At 39.9% G+C, this 24,926-nt stretch overlaps 1 protein-coding gene across 6 annotated transcripts in view; it reads left to right on the top strand.

Annotated features, from left to right (window-relative positions):
- The window catches only part of MITF (melanocyte inducing transcription factor), a 216,214-nt gene that overhangs the window by 95,924 nt on the left and 95,364 nt on the right, over positions 1-24,926 (top strand). Inside the window, exon 1 of one of the 6 annotated variants that reach the window (XM_021694960.2) lies at positions 21,321-21,449. The exons of the other annotated variants lie outside the window; for them this stretch is intronic. Coding sequence (XP_021550635.1) covers positions 21,394-21,449 — 56 coding nt within the window. The 5' untranslated portion in view covers positions 21,321-21,393. Of the gene's footprint in view, positions 1-21,320; positions 21,450-24,926 lie in introns of those variants that run through there. 6 annotated transcript variants of the gene reach the window in all.

Genomic DNA, 24,926 nt, shown 5'->3' with positions numbered 1-24,926 from the left:
TTTCAGTGCCTACCTGATTCTAGTACCCTTCAAAGCTCTGTAACTATTTGGTGTTTGTAATTCTTCAGAGAGACTCTGAGAAACATCATTTTGTACCAAAGACTGGTTGCCTTTCCATGGTCTTGCATGAAGAACTGAGAAGCTAAATATGTGAGAATAGTTGTTCATTCAGTTCTAAGTGGGAGGAGGATTAGGACACCACGAACCTGCTGGGTGGTTCCTGGCCAACTGCAAAGATCACGAGGAGGCATCATTCCGTGTCCTACACGTGGTGCTGCTGTAGCTCCTGGGGAGGTGGCCGGAGTAGACAGCAGGTGCCACTGGTCTGAATCTTGCTGTTAGGTGTTAGGCTGGCCCAAGCAGTGTTGAACACAACTCTAAAGTGATGTGGAAATGTTCATTTTCACATACGATTCATGATTTCCATATTCCTTTGAGAAATCTGAAGACCCAATAGGAATGAGCCAGCATTCGCCCTTGGATGGGTTTGTGTCTTGTTCACCACGTCGTCCCACCTCTGTTGCTCCATGACACGAAGGCGGAACGCCATCACCCTGAATCTCTGACTCTCCATCTGGAATCCGTGGCTATTTAATCCCGTGTTGAGGCACTATCCCAACTCATTTTGCTGCTTAAGTATGTCTCATATTCAGGCATATTTTCTACCTGCCATAGTCACATGCCACGTGCTTCACAACCATCAGCTGTTTTCATAACACTCACATTTCATGAGTTGGATTCTTACTGCCCCTCTCCCCCTCAGTCTCAGGGTTGTGAGCTTCCTCAGCAGGAGTATCATAAAGAGAGAGATGGAGATAAAAGGAACACTGGGCTCATTCTTACGACAATATTTATGGAGCGCTGACTCTGTGCCAGGTGCTGTTCCTGTGCTACGAATAGAGCAGTACATAAAACAGGCAAAAATACGTGCCCAACTGGACTTTACTTTCTGGTAAGCCGTGGTAAGTGCTGTGAAGAAGAATAAAGTTGGGAGGGGTCCCTATTTAATTTGAGCCTGATAGCTTGGACCTCGCCTCTGAGGTTCCTTCTGAGTCGAGAGGTGAATTAACTAAATGACAAAGGAACCATGCAGCTGTCTGGGCAAGAGCATTGTGGGCTGTGGGGACAGTAGCAAGAGCAGAATCCTGGAGAAGGGAACATGCTTGGATTTGGCATTAGATGTGGCTTTTATTTCAGTGCTGGGTCTCCTAATGGTAGGAATTAGGGTCAGTTGCTTTTGCCCTCTGGACCCCATCTGTGAACTCGTCTCTACAACGCTAGGATTCTATACTAGAGAAAGACCATGACTTTCTCTCCAGTCTCTACCCAAGGTCACATCTGGTCTTTGGCTCTTGGTAAATGTATGTCCAATTAACACATGGACACACAAATGGCTTTAAAAGCATATAAAGCATTTCCAAAGCAGGGTCTTAGCTAAGTATATATCACAGTCCCATACATTAATGACATGACCAGCTGGGAAGCATGTGTACTAGGAATTTTTCTTTAATGGCGAGTCACTATTCTCTATGCTTAGCAAGGCACATCTACAGAGCTCAATTGGGGACTATTAGGACCCAGGAAAGAGACCTGGGATTCTTTGAAGGTTTCCTCTTAAAGGCATAAGCCTAATCAATAGGGGGCCAGTTCCCCAAATTCAACTAAATATTATGCCCCCCTGCCCAATGCACTGGGAGGTAGGCAGACGGCAGGGACTATGTCTTTGTTGTTGGATCTGGTGTTCATGCTATCTCCCAACTTCTAGCATAGTACCTCTGGGTTCATAGTAGGAGCTTAATAAATAGCTGTTAGAGTGAATAAAATCAAAGCCAGCATATATTTTCCAACTCTTATAAGCCCTGTGGGAGTCACACTGTAAAGATATTGTACCTTCTACTTCCTTCCGAAGAAAGATACACTGGAGCTAGAGAAGATCAAAAAGACTACAATGGACAATGGTGTCAAGTGCTAATGTCCTACTTGCTTTAACTCGGTTTAGTTGCTAAGCCCAGTTACAGATGGGGGAATGGAGCCTTAGAGCGGTGAAGTGGCCAAGCCTGGTAGTTTGAGTCCAGGGGTTGTGTCCCTAACCCCCCAGAGTGTGCTGCTTACAGGAGAGTATAACTAGCAACGGTAGCAATAGAAACATGAAGAGAATGCACTGAGGCATTGGTAACTGATGGTGCTCTCTGTGATAGAAGTTTCTTTCACGTCTGACAGGTTTTGGATGGAGAGAAAGGTCTCCAACACTCACACTTCTCTCATTTTCTTGTGTATGCTTCAAAGAATGCTTTGGTTCAGTTTCTTGAGAATTTATCAGATTTTCTGAAAGCCATTTGGGAACCCCTTCCTTGTAACATGAATCTTCTTTCGGTGCTGGTGAGACCTGGGTATTTTCCGTCAGAATCGCATTCCACTGGCTTCGCAGCCTATAAGCTCTTCCTGCCACGTTCGGTTTAATGATGTGCTAGAAATACTATCTTCTCATCGGCCTCGATTCGTCGCTTTCTGTCCCCACTTTGTGAACACATTCTTCTGCTTGCTGTGGGACAATTGGGTTTTCTACTGCTTATTTCTGTTTTTGAGGGAATGAACTCATGTACTACTGTGCTTTTGCAGGAGAACAAATTTAAAGCTGAAAGGAAGCTTGGTGAATTTGTAACGGTCTGTTGGGTTCAGGAAGGATCGTTGGAATCCCTACATTTTCCTTTGACTTGTGTGTTTTAAAGTGAGAGAACATTCTGACTTTTGTGGATGGTGTCAGCCTAGACAGCTGAGAGAGAAGCAGATATCCTGGCCAGCTTTCTGGGGGAAGATGGGAATGGTTGTGTTTCTCATGACTTCATTTTTCCAGTGCTGACTATATGGCAGTATCCCTATGGCAAATATTGGCTGGCCATGGAACATTTTTAAGAGCAAGGGTTTCATGAATGTTCTGTCTATTGCCATGGCTGAGGAATCACAACAAAATAGTCTCCACATTTCCTCGAGCATTCATGGGTGGGTTCCAGTATATTACTTTTATGTTAGCTCCTAGACCACATGACGAATTTAAAATAAAATATTACTGAACACATGGTGACTAAGAACTGAGTAGAATATTTGTACCATTTTCTTCTTTTTGCATAGTAATACCATACCAGGAATAGTGACAAAGACGAACTGGGTGCAGAAGGGCTTTGCAAGAATGTATGCTCTCAGACTCTTGTTATGGACACAACAATAATGACAACAGCATGTAACATCTCTTTAGCTGTTGATAATGACCTCTATTCTCACTGAAGAGCAGACAGTGATGATGTGACAAATATAAAACAAGCCCACCATAGATATTCCAACAGTCATCATAATTTCTGTTTTTTTAACCCTCTTTAATATGCCTCTCATGTCTTGATGTGATCAATAAGAGTAAGAAATCAGGTGTGAGTTTACAAGGAGAGTGTTTCAAGAGGTGGCTTTTGGCACTGGGAGTTTTTGGGGGCAGAGATCCTTCTGCAGCACCTCCTGTGTCTAAGAATGTAGCAGCTTGACCCAAACACATATGAAAGAGTTCAGCTCCACTGCTGTTATGGAGCAGTTCCTTCCGCGGGGCCGAGTTAGCATCAGGCCGTGGTGATGACGAGCTTGGTAGTAATAGCCACCGCCATGTATTGAATGCTCGCACCATTGCAGGTCTTGTGCCAAGTGCCTGTCATGCTTTTTTCCATGGGTTATCTCACAACAGCCTGAGATATTGGGGCTCTCCTTATCCCCATTTTACAGAAAAGGAAACTGAAGCTCAGAGGGGGTCATAATACTTTTCCCCTGGGTGCACAGCTAGTGAGACAGGAATGACCTTGGATTTGAACCCAGTTATTTCTGACCCCAGTTTTTTCTGACCTCAGAGCCTGGGCTCACAGCTTATTCTCACCACATTGTTTCTAGAAAGAGGAAGTTTGCCTGGATTGTTTCAGTGTCCTGCTACTTATTTCCCTGTTTTCCTCCTCTTTCGTCTTTACATCTTTTCCCTGGTACCAGGCTTTCTGAAGTAAGGACCTCTCCATAGAAGCCCCCCTCCTTCCCTCCCACCTTCCTTCCCTTGTCTGTTAAATTCCTCTCGGTCTTCAGGACTCCAGTGCCCTGGCTTTCTCCTTCGAGCTCACACAACACTTTGCTTCTATCTTAACCAAACCCCTTTGCGGCTAATAGTCAGCTATTTAAGTAGTCCAGGGATTCCTAGGCTGTGGCTCAAGAATTTGGTTGAGTTTTGTGTATCTGCCTGTGTGAATTTTTTCTGGAGAGCCTGCTGTTTTCATGTGAGTCTCAGGAAAGGAGTTGACCAAAAAGGTTAAGATATTACTGTTTATAGGATTCTCCACCCTCCCCCAAGTAATGAACACCTGGAGGGGAGAAGCATATCTTATTCATATTTATTTCCTTGGATGGATATAATAATAGATGTTTTGAGTTTGTGAATAAATGAATGTATTTACTGGTCAGGCCATGGGGTGATAGAGCCTCTGGGTTCAGAACATGCGATCAGATTCAGACTGTCGTGAATGAAATTCCTTCTCTGCAAACCCTTCAGCAAGTGCTAAAATCTCTCAGGGCGTCATTCTCCTCATTGGTAAAAGGGATATCCTAATAGTATTTAAGTTAGAGGGGTTTTATTGAGGATTAAAACAAGGTACTGCATGGAAATGCTTAGTACAAGAGTACATAGCATACTTTCCATACTTAGCTGCTGTTGTTACTTAAGAGTATTGGAAAAGGGCTGAAGGACGAGGTTCTCATGATTCTTCTAGTGACTATCATGGAGGTACTAGAAAAAGAGTTATCATGCCACTCTCGAGTTTTAAAAGCTTAAAACCAAGATGCTTCCTCTGGCCACGGTGGCAGGTGCAGCTCAAATGCCTCCCAGAAATGTTGTTCTTGGACACACCCTTTCCCCATGGCCTCAACCTTGGCTGTGCAGTGGCTTAGGCTCCACAGACGGAGACCCCTCAAAATGCCAGCTAATGGAAATTTTGTGATGTAGCCACGCTGCCCCCAAGGATTTGGACATATGCTTTTTGTGTTTAAATCAACAGAAAAAAGTGCAATTGTAGCCACCCTTCTGCATAATCGTTGAAGTAGGCCTTGTGCTCACAGGTTTTTGGAGCTCATGAGTGCCAAGCCTGTCACTTGCTGTCCCCTCTGTGCATTGCAAGAGAGTCCAGTAAGTCAGATGAAAGACAGAAGCCAGCAGGGCATTCTCACTTATTTACATAGCACTGATGAATAGCTGTACACAGACCAAGACATACACATTATTTCTAATAGTACGGCCGTAGGGTCACATTGGCAAGAAGCTGCCCTTAAAAAGTGCTTTAGTTGGTTACTTACAAACTCTGGCCCCATTAATGTGCTCTAAATATAGAAAAGATAGCTCAAAATCTCTTTACAGAAGATAATTGTGAGCTGGATGCATTGACATAAGGGAAAATACTGTCGACTCCTACTTTTCCCAGTCATTTTTTAAAAAAGTATATACTATTTCTTTTTATCACTGGTAACTGTATGACCTTGAGTGAGTTGCTTCCAAGTATCTACTAAAAATAAAATCTTTAAAGTGGATCGCAGCTTTCTTTACAATCACCAAAAACTGGACACAGCCCAAATGTCCTTTCGCTGGCAGAAGGATTACAAGCCATGGTTCTTCCATACAATGGAATACTAAGTGGCAATGAACAGGAAGGAGCTGCAAAAATGTGAAAGCTCTCAAAAGTACTTGCCTAAGGGAAAGGAACTAGACTCAAAAGCCAGGCATTTGATCCCATTTGTATGACATTCTGGATAGGACAAAATTGTGGGAACAGAATTAGGTGCTTTCTGGCAGTTGGGGGGTGGGTGATATTTTGACTTCAGAGGGGCAGCTCAGGGGAGTGTTTTGAGGTGATAGAACTGTTCTGTATCTTGATTGTAGTGGTGGTTATAGTAATCTGTATATTTCAGAACTTGCAGAACTGTACACCAAAAAGATGAATTTTCATGTATAAAAATACAAATAAAACAATTTTAAAAAGGGAATGCCACGTTTACCCAACACTCGGAAGTGTGGACTTGCTTTGAAAGGGGTAATGTATGTCACTTGAATCCCATAAATATTATTGGTGAGCTACTATAATGCAGTATTTTATGGGAAATCATAAAGGGAATACTTGTCTAGTGGTGTAACAATTGGACTTTGATAAACATACGTAAAAAACTATAAGATAACTTCAGGGTTGTAATTATCTTATAGGAATTTAGGTAGAGGAGGAAGATACATCTAATTGAGATCATGGATGATTATTTTTAAAAAAAGTGAAGGAGGTTTGTTAAGGAATAATCTTGAAAAATGGGTAGAGTTTTAAAATGTTTTTCGATAAACTTTTAATTGAAGTATAACATTTCTACAGAAAAGTGTACAAGTCTTTTTTTATTTTATTTTTTTTTATTCTTATGTTAATCCCCATACATTACATCATTAGTTTTAGAGAAGTGTACAAGTCTTATGTGTATTGCCTGATCAGTTTCCACCAAGTAGTCAGTACCCAGTCTATGAGCCCATTACTAGCGCTCTTGTACCTTCTGGTAGGCAGCCTTTCCCCAAAACATAACCACTATCCTGACTTCTAATACCATTGATTAATAATGTCTATGTGTCATTTAACTCTATACAAACGGAACCATACACTATGTACTCTCATGTCTGTATTCTTTTGCTCAACACGTATGTGAGATTCATCTCTGTTGTCGTCTGTGGCAATAGTTCATTCCCATGGAATATTCCCTTATAAAAACACATCACTATCTCTTCTGTTGATGGGCATTTGATTTGCCTACAATTTTGCATTATTATGAGTAGTGCTGCCATGCACATTATTGCTATATGGTTTTGGTGAACACACATATCCATTTCTGTTTGGTATGTACCCAAAGGTGGAATTATTAGGTTATAAGGTATGCATATGTTCACTTGTCTTTTTACAATTTTTGAGTATATTTGACACACAATATTATGTTAGTTTCAGGTGTATGACATAGCGATCCAGCTTCTCTATACATTTTGCCACGCTTGCCACAAGTGTAGCTACCATCTATCATCATACAATGCTATCACAGTATCAGTGACTCTATTCCCTCTGCTGTGCCTTTTATTCCTGTGACTTATTCATAACTGGAATCCTGTATCTCCCCCTCCCCTTCACTCATTTGCTTACTCTCCCCACCCCTATCCTCTCTGGAAACCATCAGTTCAATGTATTTATATTTTTGATTCTGCTTTTTGTTTATTCATTTGTTTTTTTAGATTCCACATATGAGTGAAATATGTTACTTGTTTTTCTCAGTTGACTTTCTTTTTGTAGGAATTTTATTTATTTATTTGATAGAGATAGAGAGTAAGAGAGCGCGCACAAGCAGGGGGAGCAGCAGAGGGAGAGGGAGAAGCAGACTCCCCGCCGAGCAGGGAGCCCCATGTGCGACTTGATCCCAGGACCCCAAGCCAAAGGCGGATACTTAACCGACTGAGCCACCCAGGCGCCCCTTAGTTGACTTACTTCACTTAGCACAGTCCCCTCTAGGTCCATCCATGTTGTTGCAAATGGTATGATCTCATCCATTTCTTATGGCTGAGTAATATTCTGTTGTGTATCTGTGTATGTATGAATGTGTGTGTGTACACCATTTCTTCTTTATTCATTTATTGGACATTTAGGCTGCTTCCATATCTTGGCTATTGTAAATAATGCTGCAATAAACATAGGGGTGCATATAAAAAATTTCTAAAGTCTTTTTTCCAATTTATACCCTCAGCAACAATGTCTGAATGTTCCACTTGCTCCATTCCTCGCCAACGTTTGGTAATGCATCTCTGTTTCATTTTATTGAAGAATGTACATGACTTGTCATAGAAAGGGATAATTATGGGTACACGAAGGGTACTCTAGGCAAGAGGAACAACCCAAGCAAGAGTATGTAGCTAGGATTAGGGAATGAATATGTTGGTTATAGTGCTTGGAATACTTAGAGTAGTTGAGACTAGAAAGGTAAGTGGGCCTTGATTGCCAGTCTCAATAAGAAACTTGAAATTCATATATTCTGTGTTGATGACACATTAATTTTATTAAAATATGAAAACAGCAAGCCATGCTTTAGGAAGCGTTATCTAGTAGTTAGTGTAGGATATATTGAGGGCAGTAGAGAGAACAGGTTAGCAGTCTAGGCCAGAGCTGAATCATGGCAGAATAACCTGGAGGGCAGAGGAGATGCAATTTGGTGGTTGACGGGAAAGATGTGATAAGTAACTGGACAGTGGAGGGTTAAGGGGACAAAGAGTAAAACATACCTCTGATCTGGTGGTATGTTAGCCAGTTATGTCAAAGTTCACTGTTATCCTTAATGAGTGACCTATACTTGCTGTCTCTCTGTCTTCCCTTCCCTTACACTTCATCCTTTGTAATGTTTTTTTAGGTTGTTAAATACGTCTAAAACCTGTTGTTTTAGTAAAGAACAATAAAATGAATAAACATGTCCCCACTGTATCTACAGACACAGAACATTCTAGAAGTCTCATCTTTGATCATATCCTTCTCTTTACCCCCCACCAATCTAACTGCCACCCTGAATTTTAGGTTAGTCACTCTCTTGCTTTTCATGATAGTTTTACTGTCTTTTATCTGATATTTAGCAACATCTCTGACTTCTGCTTACTCGATGCCAGTAGCACCTGCCTCTCCATTTGTAACAGCTAAAGGTGTCTCCAGATATTGTCAAGTGTTCCCTGGGGACAAAATCACCCCCAGTTGAGAACCACTGCTCTGAAGTGTTAGGATTCAGTGAAAAGGATTGAGTTTCCATGACTGACAGGAGAGAACCATTGTATAACCTTCCTTCCTTCCCTGCTGCCCCACACCAGCCCCAGGTTGGTGGCTGTGGACAGTGGTACATTCTTGTCTTTTGGTAGTGGACCTTTCCTGGTCCTGGAGATGGGCCTTTTCCTCTTACCAAGTGCTGGTGACTATTTTCTAAATTCCCATGGACCATGAGTCTACTTTCTATCTACCTGCATCTCTCTTTGCCCTAATCCCTCCTATCCTCAAGGTAGTTTTTATGGGCCTGATGAGAGAACCATGCTTATTGCATTTATGAATTGCTTCCATTTCTCCCCAAGCAAACAAAAAAGCATGTAATTTTGGAGATTGTCATTAAAAAAAAAACATATTAAGTACATGTTAATAAATCAAAGTTAAAAGTGCCAATAAACCATAAGATGCACATATTTTAAACACACATTTTATAGCATTATTGATAGTTTGATATTGATTTGGGCTTAGGAGTTATGGAAAATATGCACATTGGTAGAAATGATGGGACCTTTGATTTTTAAAATTAAAATCTGAGAAATTTAAATTAAAATATATTTTGGTGTACACAGCTCTCCCATAACTTTGTGCATGGATTTTTTTCAAGTGGAACACAAACCTGTCTGTGAATCCCAAAGCATTATAAAGTTGGCTCCACCTAGTGTGTGAAAGTATTATACAGCTAGGGGGGAAAATGTGTACTGAAAATCTCTTGGTACTTCATTATGAAATTAGAAAAAAAAAAAACTAACTAGAAGTGGACTACAAGCTATATTTGTGCCCTAGGAGGTAACACAGGCAGAAATGACCTTCACAGCGAGAGAGGAGAGTCGTTATATATTGAAACATCAACGTCAAGCATGCCTGACATTTTGTTCTAACAGCCTTGCCTATTTTTTTTTTTCCCCTCCTGGATGGAGGTATTGTTTACAGGCACTGTCAACAAACATGGTGTGTCACTTCCATTGTGATATTCTCAGTCCTACTTGGCCAGATCCCCACTCTTCCGGTATGGAATCATATCAAGAGTCATGCTCATTTTCCACAGTTAGGTGAGCGATTAGGGCTAGGCCCACTTACTATGCTTTCAGAACCCTAAGTGATTTTCTTTATCACACTGAAATTCTTTATAGCTGTGAGCTTCTCATTGCAATAGAGTAGGCCCCTATTTCTAGGTTGTGTTTAATCTTGTTTCCTCGGAAGGATTCTGGCACATTCTTCATTTCTTTCAATCAGCATTTCCCAAATTTCAGCCATTCGCATGCTAACTTTATGACTTTTGCCCCCACTTACTCTGTGGGGACTTTAAAAATTAAGAATGTATTTTAAAGAAATGATATAATGAAAATTAAAGTGGAAGTATATGTAAAATAAATACAATGAAGTAAACTGTTAGATTCTTCAAGGTGTATTGTCTGGATGTGCCTGAGCCTGAGGAAGGAGCTTTTTTGGTTACAAAGGGCAAGTGTTGAGAGATTGAAGACATATTTTAGCATCAAACAGAGACTTTTCCTGGGATGAAAGAAATTTGAAAGGACTTTTCTCACTGTGTAATTCCATGGTTATTTATTGTGGAGTCTGTGCGTCTGGATTTGAGATCATCTTGTGTCCCACACCGGCAGACTGCTCAAGATTTACCATCTTTGCCAAAGGAACTTCATCATTTCCCTCATTTCTAAAAGGCCTTATTTCCCCTAAAAAGCCTTTTTGAATAATTCTTTTCTGAGTACTTCCTTACTTCTTCTTCCATTAACAAGTATAAATTGCTGATATCTCGCATTTTCTCATTCTCTTTTCCAACTAGATTAAGTTACTTGAGGACAAAAATTGTGTGTTTATGTTTCCTTCTCATGAATGCCATTAATTTAATTCATGCTTGGCATAAATATGCAGGGAAGCATGCTTCATCCCCCCGCCTTTTTTTTAAAGGTAAATCATGGTCAGAAGTGGTCAGAAAAAGCACCATGGTCAATTAATTAATCACTTAGCCCATTGACAAATAGTTATTGGGCGCCTTCTCTGGTTCTGGAATGGTACCTGGTTCAAGAATGAGGAGGTAAACTAAATAGACATGGTTTATGCCTTCATGGAATTCAGAATCTGGTGTAGGGTGTGGGGCATAGACAACTAAAGAGGTGACTGTAGTGCACAGTTCTAATTATAGAATTAGTTTGCTTCTGTGATTGTTGGGTGGCTCACGTAAACTTGGAGCAGAGGAGCATAAAAAAAAGGCATGTGGGCTCTGGAATTTCAGACCCCAGATCTACTGCTTATTAACATCTTGACTTTGGGCAAGCTACTCACCTCACTCAGTGTCCCTCAGTGTCTTTATTTAAGTTAAAAAAGATTAGATAAACATAAGGTGTGATATGCAAATATAAGGTACAGTTATCATTGTGACAATAAGATGAATTCTGTCTTCTTTCCAACCCCCAACTTTTTAAAAATATGGTAGAGAGAGACATGATGTCATTTTCCCCAAATATTCAAATTTCCTGCCTGCCACACTTGTAAATGAAAATACATTGATCTTTGATCCAGTACTAGAAAGCAAACATCCTTGTTAATGGGAGTATCATTGTGGATAGTGCTTAAAGACTGCAAAGCCACATAATTTTCAAATTGTCTGTTTAAATTAATAAGTGATTTGAGCATTCAGAGGTACTCCAAAACATTTCTGTCTTTAGGCTCTAAGGTCCCTGGTAGCACTGATTTATGTCAAATATATCAAACAGTGCCTGGGACATAGTAGGTGCTCAAAAAATATTTGTTGAATTTTTAACAGAGTCAAGTTCCTGGACCTCCCATCGATCCAAAAGTCAAAGGCACAGGCAAGGCTTTGGTGGGGCCACAGCTCAAGTGCAAGGGAAGCACAGCACCAGCAAGAATGGTCAGGGTGGCCTCCCAGAACAGAGGGGAGGCCCTGCTTATACAGAGAAAGTTCCCTTTCTGGTAGGTTCCCACCTGGGTCTTGTCCACTATGCTAGTGAGGTAAAGGCATTAAAAAAAAAAAAGTGCCTCCTCCTGATTGGTTGGAATTGTCCCGTCCTGATTGGTCGGTATTGGCAGGTAACTCAGGCAGCTCACTGTTGCTTTTTGGAGCTGGGGTCCTCAGTGTTGTCTGTCTCGTGTATGGGGCCGCATCCTTGGCCGCATCCAGGTTCCACTTGGTAAGAGAAGTAGTTTCACGGGGACAGCCCACAGAAGGTATCCCAGGTGCATAATGTTTTTCACTTGGGGCTTGTTCCCATGGTCCCTAACTGTTAGAAGGAATGAGTTTTAATGAGAATATTTTGAGTTTTCCTTTTTTTTTTTTTCCCATGATTTCGTCCACATCTCTTAAAAATGAACCAATGTTATTTGATATTAGAAGCTAGATAATCCTGAATAGGAATGCTTATTATTCTCTGCATCTGCTTTGCCATCCTTGCCAGTAATACCTGGCAGGTAATTAATACTTAGTAAATGTTAAAATTAGGTAGCTCTGTTGGCACTATTTCTTTTTTTAAGGACACATGACTTAATTATTTTAAAGCAAATATTTAATTTTTTCCTTTTTGTTAGTTTATAGCAGTATTACTTGAAATTACACAGGCCATTAATTTAAAATATTGGTTATCTTAGCATTTTACTATCCACATAAATATACACTTTGATTATAGGAAAGACTCCCTAGGGTGTAAATTAGGTATAGAATGCTAATATGTATTGAGTTTATTATGGTTGATTGGATTTAATCAACAGACAGGAAGGATTTATGTGCAAATATTATTTTTCTCATTTTAAATCCTGTTTGCTCAGCATAACCAAAACAGGATGTCATTAGTATAAGAGTCAGTACTGAGATGCTTTAGAAGTTTAGGAAATTTGACTAGTAAAACAAATTTAACATAAGGTGATCTATTGAACACAAAGAAGTTCTATTTGTTATAATTTTGCTTATTTAAATATATGATTTCCTGCTTGAATTCTGGGTATATTTATATAGTAAAAATACAAGTTAAAAACATAATTGGCATACTGAATCAGAGCAGAGGGTTCCTTGTGCTAAAATTTTTGCCTATAGCTAAGACAACCATTGAAAAGGCAGTAAGTTGGGGCGCCTGGGTGGCTCAGTCGTTAAGCGTCTGCCTTCGGCTCGGGTCATGATCCCAGGGTCCTGGGATCGAGCCCCGCATCGGGCTCCCTGCTCCGCGGGAGGCCTGCTTCTCCCTCTCCCACTCCCCCGGCTTGTGTTCCTGCTCTCGCTATTTGTCTGTCAAATAAATAAATAAAATCTTTAAAAAAAAAAAAAAAAAAAAAAGAAAAGGCAGTAAGTTGTCCACTATCAAAAGTTACAGATTATCAACATCTTAGTTTTGGTTATTCATTATGAATATATTATTCACAGTTAAAAATATTTAGAATCTGTATAACCTCTTCAAATATCAATTTTCAAAAGCATCTTCACTGTTGCCTCTAAATAATAACTTTTATTTGCCATAACTTGAAGTTTTTTGAGGCTCTAAAGGCTGACTTCTCATTCCCTACAGTATTCTGAAATCGAATCCCTGTTCCTTGCAGAATTTTGGTTGAGTGTGATTGTTTTCAGGCACTGTGCTATTTCTCATACCTTACCTCATTTCATCATCACATTAATCTATCAAACAGGTAATATTCATGCCCCCATTTTACAGATGCAGATTTTGAGACTCAGAAATTAAATGACTTGCCCTAGGGAAAACTATGAGATCAACACAGTGTGTGTGTGTGTGTGTGTCTGTGTTTGTGTCTGTGTGTGTGTCTGTGTGTGTGTGTCTGTGTTGTCTACATTGCACCACCACACTGTGTTGTCTCCGATTGAAAAATGTTCTGTTTGTATCCGTAGGAGAGACATAGCAACTATTCATTCATTTATAAAAGAGTGACCTCTCAGAGTTTTGCCACCCACAGATAGAAACCATTTTTCTGGGTCCTTACTACATCTTGTACAAACTGGAGTTTCCATACTTCACTCTGTTGACTTCCATACCACCTTCCACCATAGCATGATTGTCCACAAGAAGCAGTCTGTCTCTACCTTCAGCTCAGTTATTGGAATACGAGTATTACATTTACATGAATAGATTAGAAAGTTTAGCTGACAAAATATCCATCCCTTTCTTCTTATCTTTGTCCCCCTTTTCAGCTTCTCTGTGGACCATAAAGGATTTAGGTGGTTCTTTGAGTTGTTGATGCCCAGGTACCTCTTTCAGAGAGGAAACCTTGGGAAGGATGGATTCACCTTCCTTAGCATCTCAGGTGGTCTGTGGAGGCCATTTCTAATAGCTGAATATTATGTTACTTTAAAATATTTTAATATCTTGACTCTTGCTTTGAAGAAGAAAGAAGCTAAAGTCTTAGATGATGAAGACAGTGGTACACGGTCCTGTTTCAGTCATCAGCACCCTTAAGAGGATGGCAAAGACATCCTGTGTGCTTATTTGCTCTTCATTCTTTAATCACTTAAAAAAAAGTGACTACAAAAAAGAGAAGGCCACATTTTTCTTTTTAAACGAGTTAGGAGTTAACCACTAAAGTGAGAGAAAAACACCATGATTTTAAACTCCTGAAGTGGAAGATTTTATTTATCGTGAAGTCACATTGTAAGTAAATTTGGACCCCCACAATGGCAACAGCCTTATCTTCTCTTGTTTATTTACCTAGATAGGGGAAAGTAAATTGCAGTTTATTAAGTTCTTCATTTGAAGAAATGCCAATCAAAGTGGCATAATCTCATCAGTGTTTGCCTCCCCAGCTTTGTGTTGTCTCACGAACTTGGCCCGTCTTATAGACTGTGGTCTGCTTATTGCAAAATACCCCAGATAACAAAGAAACAGCCTCTATATCTCCTTTAATTCAGGAACAAGTATTTCTTTTGAAGTGAACCCTAATATAGATAATATCAGAAAGCTCAAGATAGGGAATTAATCTGTTGTATTGATTATTGTATTAAATGAAAGGCCAAACCATTATTTCATGGATTTCTCCCTTCATTAATTGCTTAAAAATTGATTCCAGGCAACATTTGAGATGCCTCTTTGTCTATTATATTTTTATTCTCAGGACAGATTTTTCTAAACAGTCTTAAAAAGCATTAATTTTTCTCTTTGGATGTTTGCGTAAGCATCTTAACCGTTCTTCAACAATGTCAGAGTGAGCCTAAATCAAGTTTACCTGGGGTCATCTTGGTCTCATCTGCTTTTCCTTTTCAACGTGAAAAGGCTTCTTTGTGTGCCAGGTACAATGAGCAGTCTTTCAGAAGATGCTGTACCATCATTTTTACAGGGAGATCTGTTCTTGGTAGTAGAAGAAAATAGAAACAGGATGATAAGAGATAATTGTGATTGAATGGTACTGAACAGGTATTTCTGCAGATAGGTAGTCATCAAAAATGGCCTTCAGTCAGGCTGTGAGGGTTTCAGATGAGAACTGCTGGACCACTTTCTTGTAACTTTGTATCCCAGTACTTACTCATGAAGATCAGTTGGGTTCAGCAACTAAAAGCTTCCAGAGTATGTAATTATGCTTCCCATTGATGCCTGTTGACTCTTCCTTCGTAATTAATTAAATGCTGTCAGATTGTACTTTGGAGGGCATTTCTTACTGATCTTTTTTTCATTTTGTCACTCATCTGTCCATCCTCCCTCCCTCCCTCCCTCCCTCCCTTCCTTCTTGCCAGCCAGCCAGCCAGCCAGCCAGCCAGCCATCCAGCAGATATTTATCGAGCATTTACTATATGCCAGGCACTGAGAATAAAATAAATACAAAGGACCCTGCCTTCATCAAGGACGAAAGACAAATAAAATGATTGTAAGTTGGATTAAATGCTGTGAAAGAAAGAAGCAAACTTTTGCTTTGCTTGGAGAGCGAACCACCAGAAGTGAGTGTTTTGCTTTAGGTAGGGAGGGCAGGGAAGATCTCTCTGAGGGAAAAATGTCAACCCTGTAAGGCCCTGCTCTGAAAGATGAGGAGCAGCCAGCCATGGGAGAGTAACTTGGAGGAGGGAGAGGGGGCCCCTGACGATGTCTTCTCCACCCAGTCTTAGGATATAGGCATGTATATAGGAGTTTGGCTTTCTTTGGTGTGGGCCCCTGAAAAGCAGAGCCCCTTGCTTCTTCACTTTGGTCTGGCACACAAGGCCGAGAAGGCACCTCTCACGTGCTGGGCCAGTCAGTCAGTGTTTGTGTTGCAGGGCCTCTCAGTGCATCTGACTTTTCCCAGGATGGAGCATAATGGTATGTGGGGAGAAGAGGGGGTGTGTTTGTTACTCTTGAGAGTATTTCTTGAGTTTCATAGTCACGTTCATGGTATTCTTTAATTACCTCATAAGAAGGCTTTCACTGAACATTCAAAGCATATCCATAGTAATTCCAAGTGGATGCTTTAAAGGATTAAAATCTACAAGTAGAGACTTCTTTATTCAACAAATAAAGAGCACTTGTCTTCTGGAGTATTTTCCTGCCTCTTTTAGATGATTTACATAGAATATATTATATTTAATTGTATATATTATAATACATTATATATTAGGGGTTCCTAGACCTGACTTCACATTAGACTTTTATGAGAATCTTTTAAAAAACACAGAATTCCAAACTATACTCCTGGAGAGTCTCATTCAGTCATTTGTTTGGGGCATGATCCTTGACATTAAATGTTCCTGAGTTGACTCTAAGGGAGTAGGGTGGGGAGAAGAGTCCCCAGGTGCTTCTGATAGGAGGACAGGCTTGGGAACTGTTGGCTGGGATCATAATGAAACATTTAAAGAGTGGTTAGATGCTTCCTAAATTGGCTGTGGGAGGTAGTTCATGCGTCAGTATAGTGCTGGGCACATCATAAGCCCTCAGCTATGAACTGTCACTAGGCCAGTGAGCTGTGCAAGTTGACTGGAAAGAGCAATGACTATCAAAAGAAAAGATAGAAGAGAATGGTGCACTTTGGGGGGCAATAAAACATTTGATATCCAAATAAAACGAGAAATCTGTGGTAATGGTTCTACTTTTCTTCAGCCGAGTTTTGGCCAGGATAACAAGTAAAACCTCTTATCTCTTCTCTCACCCATTCAACATAGTGATTGAATTTTTCCTTCCAAAAGATTCCAAGGCCCAAATTTAGTATCCAGAGAAAAAGTTGGCTGTCACTTGGATTTGGGGCAAGCAGTAGTAATTAAGATTTGAAATGCATTAGAATACAGGTAATATTTTTAGTCCGCATTCGGTGTTTTATCTTTAAGTATTATTTTTCCTTTTCCTCTACTTGCATTTGAAAGTTCTTATTTAAATTTAGGATATATATACACACACACATAAACATATATATATATGTATATATATATATATATACATATGTGTATGCACTTAGGATACTCATGTGGATAATACAGATGTGTACGAGAGAGTTACTTTCATGTTATAGATTAATTCATTTTAAAAATATTTGTTGAACATCATCTACCGACAGTTTATTCCACTAGGTTCTAGGAACACAGTGGTGAAACAAGCAGACATGGTTCCTACTGCTCCGAGACACTGGTTGAATAATTGGGTCGCTGCTTGAGGACTGGTATTTTATTTTATTTTTAAATTTTTAGTTGAAGTATAGTTGACATACAATATTATATTAGTTTCAGATGTACAGCATAGTGAATTGACAAATACACATTACAGAGTGCTCACCATGATAAGTCTAGTTACTATCTGTCACTGTACGAAGTTATTACAGTATTATCAACTATATTCCCCATGCTGCACTTTCTGTACCCATGCCTTATTTATTTTATAACTGGAAGTTTAATACCCTTCATCTATTTTGTCTATCCTCCCACCCCCCCCGGCAATCACCAGTTTGTTTCCTTGTATTTATGAGTCTGTTTCTTTGTGTTTGTTTGTTCGCTTGTTTTTTAGATCCCACATATAAGTGAAATTATATGGTATTTGTCTTTCTCTTGCCTTATTTCACTATACCCTCTAGGTCCATCCATATTGTCACAAATAGCAAGATTTCATTATTTTTGATGGCTGAGTAAATATTCCATTGTGTGTGTGTGTGTGTGTGTGTGTGTGTGTGTGTATCTCACATCTTTAGCCATTTATCTTTCACTGGACACTTAGGGTTTCATATTTTACCTATCATAAGTAATGGTGCAGTAAACATAGGGATACATGTATCTTCTTGAATTAGTGTTTTTGTTTTCTTCAGGTAGATACCCAGAAGTGGAATTACTGGATCATATGGTTGTTCTGTTTTTAAGTTTTTGAGGAACCTCTGTACTGTTTTCCATAGTGGCTGCACTGATTTATATTCCGACCAACGGTGCATGAGGGTTCCTTTTTTCCCCCCACATTCTTGCCAGTACTTGTCATTTCTTGTCTTTTTGATGCTAGCCATTCCAACAGGTGAAGGTGATATTTCACTGTGGTTTTGATTTGCATTTTCCTGATGATGAATGATGTTGAGCATCTTTTCATGTGTCTGTTGGCCACTTGGATGTCTTCTTTGGAAAAATGTTTATTTGGGTCCTCTGCCCATTTTTTAATCAGATTTTTATTTATTTTTGGTGTTGAGCAGACCAGTATTTGAGTTTAGGGGAATGTATGTAATGTTTCATGAGTTTTGTAGATGGTGGCATATATGCACATTTCAGTCAAGCTTTACTCCATTGGCTGGTGGGTATTTGATTGCTGTGGCAAAGAAGATTTTCCAAGAACACTGGTCTAATATAGATCTTTCTAAAGTATCATGAATAGTTGAACACATGCCCCTTAAAAGCAATTTTATTTAAACACTTATGTAAACAGTCAATGGACAGCCTTCTTAGGGTGGTGGATTATCTGGGAGGAAAGGTCAGGCGATGTCATTGGCTGAACATGCCAGGGGAGCATTTGGCACCACTTTGTGTCCCTGCTGGAATGGCTGGAATTGATACCATTGGTTTCATGGTCAACACTTGAGAGCCCATGGAGGGTACAGATTTTCCCTGTGTGTAAGCACGTAATAAATCAGGGTTTCAGTTCTAAAACTTACCCGGTACCTTGTAACTTAATGCAATTTCAAATAGTGCCCAAAGTGAGACAGAGTCCAGTTCAGTCTTTTAAGAGATAATCCCTTAAAGGTCCTGATATGGTAATTTCTTATGGTCATTCCTCCTTTACTTTCTCTATTTTTTTTTTCCCACTCTGTCCTATTTCCCTTGGTTCTCTAGATCAGTCAGTGTGAATCAAGGATAACAGCCCTAACCACAGTCATAACCATAAGAGCTGTTTTTTAATTGAGAGCTTACTCTATGCCAGAGACTATGCCAAACACATCACTATATTGTCTCCTTCAGTTCTAACGGTAACATATGGGATAGGCACTTATCATTTCCCTTTCAGGTGAAGAATCTGGGGCACAGAAAGTTTGGTAAATTTGCACAAGGTCACAGAATTAGTAAGTGGTGGAATTTCAGCCTGGATAAGTTGACACCAGAACCTGTGTTCTTTATTTTTATGCCATTTTGTGACAGAGACAGGAGAAGAGAGGTTGGGTAGGTTAGTAAAGGGAATAGTGTAGCATCTTAGTCATGTCTTTACTCCCCTACCCAGAACAATACCTGGTGTGTAGGAAGTGCTCAGTAACTCTAGTTAATGTATACAATTATTGCATTAGGGACCTGTATTCCCTACGCTACCCCTAGTCTTTCTATTTATTGGTCTTTAGTTTTGCCAGTACTCTGTTCACTTCTCTGCACTTCTCTTCACCCTTTGTATCGTCAGTGCTCCCCACCCTCCATGAACTGTCATTACCTCCTACCAGGACCATTGCAGTAGCCAATCTTAGCCCTCCTTTATCTGAGTCTCAAAATAGCAGCTAGGGGGAACTTCCTAAAAATTCAAATCTGAGCCCTTTGTTCTCCTGCATATACAGCCTGTCAATGGTTTCCTGCTCACCTTAAATCAAAATCACCTCTTTCTTCCTGGCTTACCACATACTGTGTGGTCTGGCGCTGGTCACTGCTTTGGTCTCATGGACACCACCTTTTTCCCTCCTTCTCCGTCCTCCAGCCATTCTTCTAATTCCCACCTCAGGATTCTTGCATGTATATATTGTTACCACTGCTCAGAAGACTGTTCTTCCATGTTCTCCTTCCCCCCAACTGGTGACCCTGCTCAGACCTCAGTGCAGAGGTCCCTGCCTGAGAGAAATCTTTTCTGACCCTTACATTCTAAGCCTTTCTAGCTCCCCGTAGCAGTTATTACTTGTATCATTATCTGTTTGTGTGATTATTTAATATGTGTGTCCCGCTAGTCCGTAAACTCCAAGAGTTTACCAATGCCTGGGACATAGTAGGTGTCCCATAAATATTTATTAAACAAAAGAATGAATGAATGAATGAACACATGAACAAAGACTAAAAAGACTAAATAGTTTGCCTGAGGCTCCTGGCTAGAGATTTCCTATTATTAAAGGGAAGTTGAGACAAAGATAATTTCATTACATTATGGAATTCGAGTTTGAGTACGGCTTGTCGAGACTGCATTATTTTCCAATCATTTACTTTGGAGATAAACTCTTAGGCACAGAGAAGTGAAGTCAGTTGTCCCGGGCACACAGCTAGCCCATGTCACATGTCTTTGTTCTGACCTTTGAATGATGTGTAAAGAGAAACATACATATTTTCATAGCTCTACAGGACATCTTTGGCGTGCTGAGTCTGTAGGAGCTCCATCAATATTTGATAATATTGATGTTGTCATGTTGGAATTTTAAAGTGTTGTTGGAGAACATGTGTTGTTATTTTTTTTCTTCTTGTACACCAGTGTGTCCAGAATTAATTGGGTGACAGTCTAAGAATACACAGATATGCGGCCTAAAGATGTGTACATCCCAAAAGATGGTGCCCACAGTTAGAAGCAGCTTGCATTTGGCTCCCAGCAGGAGGGGGCAGGGACAGCCCTCAGATTCTTGGGGTCCAAGAGTGAGGAATGCTCTCTGGCTCTCTAGCCTGCCAGCAGGAGAGCATGTCCAATTATCAGCTGCAGTTCTAAAAATGTCTGAGATCGCCCAAACTGAGAAGGGACACAAAAGCAATCCCACAGCCCTCCTAGATTCTGGGACTGTATTAAATGTTAAAAATTCACCGGGATGTGAAATTACCTCCCTTTCAAGTTCTCTACCAAGGCACAGCCGCTGCAAGCCTCCACCAGTATCTGTGCTGGGGAAGGCTAAGTGAGCATCCCGAGGTGCTCGCCTGGCTGCGGGGGCAAATTGCAGGCCCGCCTGGGTCCCTGCCTCACCCCCTGTGCAGGGTGAGGCAGCAGTTTTGTCCTGCAGGTACAGTAGGTACTGGATTAAACAGGTCTGCTGTTGCAGACAGACACCAGGCACCGTTCTAGCACGAGCTGTGTTTGGATTGGAGTTTCCAGGGCCTTATCAGGAGCCACCCCTAGTGACACAGCCAGTGCCAGAACTAACTTTGACTTTCACTCTTCGCCAAGGGCTTGCAGAACACCTTAAAGGAAAAAAGATGGAGACGCTTAGAGTTCAGATGTTCATGCCTTGCTCCTTTGAAAGCCTATATCTGTAAGTGAAGTTTTATTCTGGAAATAATCCCGGGACCTCTTAACAGGAGCGATTTTTTTTTTTTTTTTTTTTTTAAAGGGGGAGGATAGAGAACGGGAAGGTTTTATTGGGAGTTAAAAATACTGGAACTGTTACTTTGTGACTGTGGCTTTAATCAGCTTCAGCTGTAGCCTCTAGTATGTGGCTATGACAAGGATAACAACTAATTTGTTGGGGGTAATCGAAATGCTGGCCCATTAGCTTTGTCTTCTTGTTTAAAATTGAATGTCGGTCTTAAATTAATAATGCCAAAAAAGTGACCGCTTGAAAAATCTGAGAACAGAGCTTGATTTATGATTATGGGGTAGATTGCAGCTCAGCTTCGTCATGAGTAAAAAAGGATTTTCTTCAGGAAAACGAGTGTGCTTAGCAGTAACATTTGTCAAAATTGTCCTATTGCAAACACTTTGGATTTTTTGCTCTCTCTCTCTTTTTTACCTGACTGTGGAATAGTAGCAGTTGCATTTATAAATATCTCGTTTGCATTTCTGTATATTGATTTTTTTTTCTCTTTGAGAGGAAAACAAAACATCCAAATATCAGAATCATCTGCCTGGCATATCAATGTAGAACAAGTCTGAGATGGGCAGTTTCAAAGAAATACTAAAAAAGAGAAAGACTAAGTAGATGATAGCACGCACCCTGCCCCCCCCCCCCCCTAACATTTACTTTCAGTGTTAGGTGATAAGATTTGGAAACAATACTAAAAGCTATGTCCCTCAGTTGAATACGCATTCAAGCAAATCAGCTTATGCAAAAGCCACTTCTGGAGCTTAATAATTATTTACTGAACGTTCCTGGGTCATGAGAGAGGTTCTGATTAAGTCAGAAAAGCATTATGTTCAGCAGCTTGTGAAGGTGTGTTTAAAGACGGCAAGAATAATGGAAAAATACTAAATGTAGCAGAACTATTTTTAGAATTTGATTCTTAAAAAATAAATTTCCACAAATTGAAGTGCGGTTGAAGTTCATAATGTTCAGTAGGTACATCTTTAGAAGTTCTCAGAGTAACTTTTAAAATGATTTCTAATTTCTTGTGCTATTTTGGCAGTATTTCGTTTTCATTCTATAGGTCATTAAAACAGTTTAATTACTTACCTCTCTGAAATGATAGAGCTTTTTATGAACACAGTTTATGTATTTTAATTATGTATTCAAAATGTCATTATCCTAGAAACGTTATAAATTTCTGCTTTGCAAATCAGATAATAGTTAAGGAGATGATGGCTGCTCTGTGTGATTCACACCCAAGAATGTACTGTGCAACTTACTAATTTTTTAAATATTAATTTTATGCAAATTAGTGGATGGCATGAGTGGATAAAACATGCCACTCTGATGCAGCCTAAGGACAGTAATGATATCACCCTTGAATTTACACTGGAGTTAATTCTTAATTTGAACTACTTTTGCTTAATTGATTTTGAATTTCTTTTTCTGGTTAAAGAAAATAGTCACCATAGGAGCATGCTTCCCTTCTGAACTCTCAGAAGGAAATTCTTAGCACACATCTTTGATAAAACTGTTCACTGAGCTGTTGCCTGTTAAATTCTTTGTGCCTGTTCTTTTAGGGAGGGTGCACACTGTGAATTAATTGTTTCTTTTGTATTTTCCTCTAGGAAAGCAGAGGAACACCATAGCAGAAGGCAACATTCTAAGAGTTTTGGCTTCCTAGAAAATAACTTGTCAGTTTTCACTAGTTTTGAGATATTAAGACGATGCTCAGAGGATACCAAATCAAGAATTAAAACATAGTGTAGTTATATAACTTCTCCTTATTGTTCATGGTGTGCCGGCCACCATTCTAAGTGTCTTACCTGTACAAACACACTGAATTCCCATACTTGCTCTATGACAAAGGCGCTTTTTTCTACTTGCATTTTGCAGATGAGAAAATTGAGGTTTGGGCCGGTGAAGAATCCTGCCATGTTGCATAACTGAGAAATGATAGAGCTGGGTTTTCGACCTTAGGTATTCTGGCTCCAGAGCTTATGCTCGTCTCTGTTATTATGCTCTGTGGATTTTCATTAAGATACTGAATGATTTGATGTTTCTTCCTCCGCCTTTTTATTGAGTGGGCTTCTCCAATGCACACATTTCTGAATTACTCCATCGGTTACTCATTTGAGCTTTTGGGGGCCGCAGTTACTCCAGTGCCACAGTATTTGTCTATCAAATATAGTTCCTATATCTAGTTCACTATTGATTATAATTATAAGGCAATTATTTGGGGCAAAAGATCTACTAAATATATACATTGATTATAAAATCCATTCTGAATTGAGAAATCTTAAAATGTAGAGGGAAAGTTTGTCTTAGAATTAAGGAAATATAGTAGGTCTCTAGAGCCCAGAGCTCTTTGGAAAAATGTATTCTCTGTCACTGGATGATTCAAGCAAATGGTTTGATGAAAGATCTTCCAACATAAGATTCTAATATCTGATTTTAATAGAGGTGGGATATTTGTTAGGATAGAGACACCAAATTTATTCATTGAACAGGTATTTATTTGAGCCTACGAGGTGCCAAGTAGTCCTCTGGGTGCTGGGGAATCTATATGTGAATAAAACATAAAAAAATCCTGTCCTCATGGAGACCAGATCATGAAGGACTATGCACATTTCAGCTCCATTCTTAAGTCTGGGCCTCATCCTTACAGTCCAGAGTGGCTGCTGGACCTCCAGCCATTACAGCCAAAGTCCAGGAGATATGATGGCAGAACTTAGACATGAAGCTAACCTAGCTCCTGGAAATCTGGGAAATGTTGTGAGTAGCAGTGTACCAGCTAAAATGAGGAGAAAATAGGAAAATGAGTATTGGATTGTTTGAGTTGTAGATTTTAGACCGAAATTTTATTTTTTTCAGAATGACTGATATTTTCTAAAATGTCACAAAAATCAACTGTTGTATCCCAGGGCACATCAAACTGGTTTAATAAAAAATGGAGATTGACTGGTCTTTGCAAATCAGTATCCAATGTTCAAGGTTTTCAGGGCTTCAAGGATCATTTGATTCAGATGCTCAATGTCATCCACATGCTGGCTCCTTCTTGTTCTCCATCCTCTGTTTCTTCTTTCAGTTTCCATTACTGTTTCACCTAGTTTGGCTTTCTTTTCAGTTGGCCCAGGAAATTCCAGACTTACATTCCACCATCTTTCCAAATCTTTGCATAAGGAGAGTTCTTTTACCCCAGTAGTTGGAGTCAAAGGCATAGGGCTGCCTCTTACTGGACCATCTTGGGGCACAAGCCCATTCGGTGGATATGCTGATTGGCTAATCCTGGGTTGTGTTTCTATGTCTGGAGTTAGTAGCACATCATAACCTCATGCACTGAAAGTGAGGAGCCTGGTCCTTCATGGTGAAATCGGGGTACTTTACCAAAGAAGTGGGGCAGGATACTAGGCTGCTCCAGAGGCCATCATTTCACACAGTTTTGCA

This window comes from Neomonachus schauinslandi, chromosome 1 (genome assembly GCF_002201575.2).
Source record: "Neomonachus schauinslandi chromosome 1, ASM220157v2, whole genome shotgun sequence".
Lineage (NCBI taxonomy): Eukaryota > Metazoa > Chordata > Mammalia > Carnivora > Phocidae > Neomonachus > Neomonachus schauinslandi.
The sequence above is the reverse complement of the archived record's forward strand: the minus strand, read 5'-3'. Positions and strand labels throughout refer to the sequence as shown.